We start from the raw sequence: 4,827 nt of genomic DNA on the forward strand, positions 1-4,827 counted from the left end.
AAGTAACTCATATGCACCATTCAGCATGCCACACTGTCACATGTATTTGAAATACATCCTAGAGCTTGAACAATAACATGGGTGACCAATTGGAGACATGTTTTCTTAAACCAATGGTGTGGGATTGCGCCCAATTCCAACGTTTGCCATTTTTTCGTGCGTACTGTCTGCGATTGGTTCGGTACACCAGTGCGCCCGAGCGTGAAATCGTCCCAGCCAATCACAGCATTTCATTCGCCGACCGTCGACCAGCGCACATCGCTAATCCAAGCGCGCACCAGGCAGTGGTGTGTGAACGGGTCGGGGTGGGTGAGTGGAATGGGTAGGTTGGGCGGGATGGGTGGGATGGTCGGGATGTGTTGGGTGAGTGAACGGGACGGAGTGGGTGGTAGAATGCGCCCGCTTTTAGAGCGCGCACGCACTCGGCTCTATCTTCTTCATTTATGATCCGATTTTGATCCGGTTTTCTGCCAAATGCTTGATTTGATGCGGGGAACACAATTGTTTGATAACACGATAAGTATTTCATATGAAAGTTCCATGAAAAGTTCGAAAAATGTATTAAAGCACTTTCATACTGTTTGGGATCGTAAACATCATGTTTTACGGGCCAGGCGCATGGTTTTTCTAAAATAAAGAAAACACTTCACTTAAGTAAGTTAAAATACTTGATATAACTTTATATAATGGTGCGGGGGCTTCGATAACGATTGCTGCCGATGATTTATCGTGCTTTTCATTCGTTTTATTACATTTAAAATCATTAATTTGCATTTGCGATGCTTAAGGTGGGTGGGTGGATGGTAAAATGCGCCCATCTCGGCTCTATCATTTTCATTTATTTTCTGATTTTGATACGGTGTTGTGCCAGATACTGCGTTTGATGAGAGGAGCATCATTGTTCGATAACATGATAATTGTTTCATACGAAAGAGCTGTGGAAAGCACGTAAAATGTGTTAATGCATTATAATATCCCCTTAGTGCGCACGCACTACGTGGGTGACCAATAACATGGGTGACCGATTGGAGACATGTTTTCTTAAACCAAACTTTCATCTCCACCACCCACCATCGTAGGGAGGGATGAGATTCGAGCAGTCGAGCAGTTCGCACGTGGTTTGTTGGCTCATGAAAAATTGTGTTAATAGTGCTGTAAAAATCCCTAGGAGAGACTGAAAAATATCCATTATTCTTCGATAAGAGCGCCTTGAAAGTGAATAAAATGAAAAATGGGTGAAAATCTTTGCATTAGTGTGATAAATAAGTGCAAATAATCCCTCTATACATTTTGTATGGTGGACTATTTTCGCTGCAGAAACATTCAAAATAGGCCAATTTCAATGCGGTTTGCGCTGAATTCGCAAGTTCATAGGCCCTTGTAGTGTTTAAAAGTGATAAACATTGTTTGCCGGTGAAATTCTGTGTATTGTGTGCTCTGGAGTGTTTAGACGCTCCTTGAAAATCGTGGATCAAAAGTTTTGACATTTCGGAGTGACATACACGACCCAGCAGGCAGAAAACGGAAGGTTAGCAGTTCCCCGTAGACAAATTTTCAAATTGACCGGTACTGTTCGAAAACTGCTCGATTTTCAAAAAGTACTCGGAAAATTCAAGGAAGTCGTGGGGTTTACGGGGCTGCTTGAATCTGCTCGATTCAACTAGTTTGGTCGAGCTGGAAAACTGCTCGAATTGCCGAATTATTTCAAAATCACGCTAAAAATTCGGAAACTACCCCTCTAAAATCCGGAGACGCTTCTACGAGCTGGGAAAACATCCCCAAAGGTCTGGTTAGAAAGGTCTGGAGGTAGGGCGTCGAGTCGTCACCACTCCGCCCACCTCCCACCCACTTTCACCTCCCCAGGAGGAAAAATCTCCTCGCCAGGCGGTATTTCGGGTTTCGACGTCAGTGGAAATGGAGCAGCAGCCGGAGGGACGGGTCCTGCGCTCGCGAGCGCGTTTGACGTCCACTCCAATTCGTTGGGAAGCTACCCCTCCATCGGAGGTGTCACGTGAGGAGAAGCGGAAGGAGTCGTCCAAAGTCCTTCACGAGGAAGAGGATGACGAGGAATTCTCGGACGCCTCCCTGATGGAGGTTACCGTTATCGGTCACAACAACAACATCATGTGTACCGACGAACCCTCAACGTCGGTGATTCCAGGGTTGGGTGCCGTGCAGTTGATGCAGTCACTCGACCTGCAGCTAAACCACACGCTGCTGGAATCGCTGGCGAAACAGGTTGAGCAGCTGAGCGAGGAGCTTCGCCTGAGTCGAGAGTGAGAGCGTTCCCTGCAGAGCACGCTGGAGGCAATGCAAGAAGGCATCCGAACGTTGACGGCGATGCAGGCATCGGCACCGCCCGCTAGCCAGGGCAGCGCTCGCACAAAGCGCAGCCGGCAGCAACGGAGCCGTCGCCAAAAGCAGAAGCAGCAGCAACGGCAGGAGGGGACCATCTACCGTCCTCCTCAAATGCGGTTGCAGCAGCTGACCCAACCCCAGGGTCAGCAGATGCAGCAGAAGCAACAGCAGCAGCCGCAGCGGCAGCTGTACGCGTCGGTAGCAGCGACGGTGCCACTCCAGCAGGCAGGCGGCACCTGGTCGGTGGTGGGGCCCCGCAAGCAGCCGCGTACATCGGTGCAGCAGCAGCAGCCACGCAGCCAGCAGCAGCAGCGAGTTCGTCGCATGAAGAGCGGCGTAATCGAGGTGGTACCTCAGGCCGGGAAGACGTGGGTCGAGGTATACACTAAGGTCCGTCGCGCTTTGAACCAGGACGAGAGCATGCGTGACATCGCCCAGCACGTCAAAATGGGCAAACGCACGCGCGTTAACAATCTTCGTCTTCCGCTTAGCCGGTCCGCCGACACGGAAGGGATCCGCACGAAGATCCAGGAGCTGCTGGGTGAGGAAGCGACCATGAGTGACCTCATCGTCAGCCACATCGATCCTTCGGCCACCGAGCAGGAGCTGCGTGATGCTCTCGACGCAGCGATCGAGGGCAAGGCAGGAATCACCACGCTCAGCATGTGGGAGCGTTTCGACGGCGTCAAGACTGCTCGTGTCCGACTACCGGCAAAGCAGGTGAAGGCGCTCTCTGGGCGGTCCATCAAGCTGTGCGGCTGCATTAGCTACCTAGACGAGGCTATGCCAGCACCAGTTGAGCGACAGCGTTGCTATCGCTGTCTGCTCCTGGGCCACCTGGCTCGCGACTGCCGCTAGCAGGTGCATCGGCAGAAGATCTGCATTCGCTGCGGCGCAGAAGGTCACTTCGCTCGTGGATGCGAGGCAGACATCAAGTGCGCTGTATGCGGTGGTCCTCACCGCGTAGGGCACAGTACGTGTGAACAGCCGCTGCAACGTTCACACTAAGGGTGCTGCAAGTGAACATTGGGCGAGGCAGGATGGCTCAGGACCTGGCCTTGCAAACGGTGGCAGTGGTGGCCACTGGCTCTCATCCGATTCAACGAGTCTGGACCAGCGCAGCGCCAGGTCTGGTAGCGGCTCAGGTAGGTGGAATCGTCTTTATCAGCTGTTACGTCCCGCCCCGGCTAAACCTCCACGAGTTCACTGCGTTCCTGGAGGCGGTAGAACTCGAGGCCCTTTCTCACCCTCACGTCGTCATCGCCGGCGATTTCAACGCCTGGCACGAGGAGTGGGGTAGCGCGCGCAACACAACGAGAGGGGAGGAGCTGCTCAGCGTCATCGAGCAGTTGGGTCTCCGGGTGCTGAACCGCGGGAACACACCCACATTCGCCGGCAACGGAGCGGCTACACCCAGTGTTGTGGACGTCTCGTTCGCGAGCCCGTCCATCGCTATCCCCGGCATTTGGGCTGTAAGTCAAAGCTACACCGCGTCCGACCATCGATACGTGGGCTTTTCCATCGACCCATCAGAGGCGGACACCAGCCATCGGCGAGGTCAGCAGCAGCAGCAACAACGAGGCAGCCAACCACGTCAGCAGCAACGTCATCGTCACGCGGGCAGGAGGTACAAGGCGACGCAATTCTCAGAGGAGGCTTTCCGCGTCGCATTGCAGGCCGCTCGATTCTCCGAACGCGCCACTTCGCATGAAGGGATGGTAGATGCCATGCTGAAGGCGTGTGATGAGACGATGGAGCGGGTCACCGCGTCGTCTCGTGCCCCCCATCGTGATATCTTCTGGTGGTCACCAGAGCTGGCACGACTGCGGGACGAATGCGTGACCGCGCGTGACAGGCCGCAACGAACAACGGACCTGCAGGAGCGAAGTATCGCGGCGGCACATCACCGAACAGCCAAACGAGCGCTAGAGAAGGCCATCCGTGCAAGCAAGCGAGAGGAGTTCCGTCGACTCATCGAGCTGTGCGAGGAGAACGAGTTTGGGGCAGGATACCGGGTGGTCATGTCGCGTCTGCGCGGCAGTCGAGTACCGCCAGAGACGGACCGCTCGGAACTAGAGCGCATCTTCCAAGACCTTTTTCCTACTCACCCCCCCGTCACATGGCCGGAAGTGGCAGAGGAAGAAGCCGAACGTCGAACTCCCCTGACGCCAGTCACCGCAGGCGAGTTGTTGGCGATTGTAGCCAACATGGCCAACCGAAAGGCACCCGGCCCAGATGGGATCCCGAATGCGGCCGTGAGGACGGCAATCAGGGAGTACCCGGCGGTTTTCGTCCGTTTGTATCAGGACTGCCTTGACCGTGGCGAATTTCCGTCGTCATGGAAGAGGCAGCGCCTGGTGCTGCTGCCAAAGCCAGGCAAACCACCCGGGGAAAGCTCCTCGTACCGGCCCCTCTGCATGCTTGATGCACTGGGAAAGATCCTGGAGCGCCTGATATTGAACCGCCTCA

General features: G+C 54.4%; 1 protein-coding gene across 1 annotated transcript; it reads left to right on the forward strand.

Annotated features, from left to right (window-relative positions):
* Positions 1-2,340: 2,340 nt before the first annotated feature.
* On the forward strand, positions 2,341-3,216 carry LOC128296699 (serum response factor homolog A-like). Its single transcript, XM_053032168.1, has one exon. The coding sequence runs from the start codon at positions 2,341-2,343 to the stop codon at positions 3,214-3,216; it is 876 nt and encodes a 291-aa protein (XP_052888128.1).
* The last annotated feature ends 1,611 nt before the right edge of the window (positions 3,217-4,827 follow it).

The sequence above is a fragment of the Anopheles moucheti genome, chromosome 2, assembly GCF_943734755.1.
Source record: "Anopheles moucheti chromosome 2, idAnoMoucSN_F20_07, whole genome shotgun sequence".
Classification (NCBI taxonomy): Eukaryota; Metazoa; Arthropoda; class Insecta; order Diptera; family Culicidae; genus Anopheles; species Anopheles moucheti.

Excerpts from the sequence above, each read along its gene's own strand:
- LOC128296699 (XM_053032168.1), top strand. The coding sequence starts at position 2,341 with ATGCAGGCATCGGCACCGCCCGCTAGCCAGGGCAGCGCTCGCACAAAG.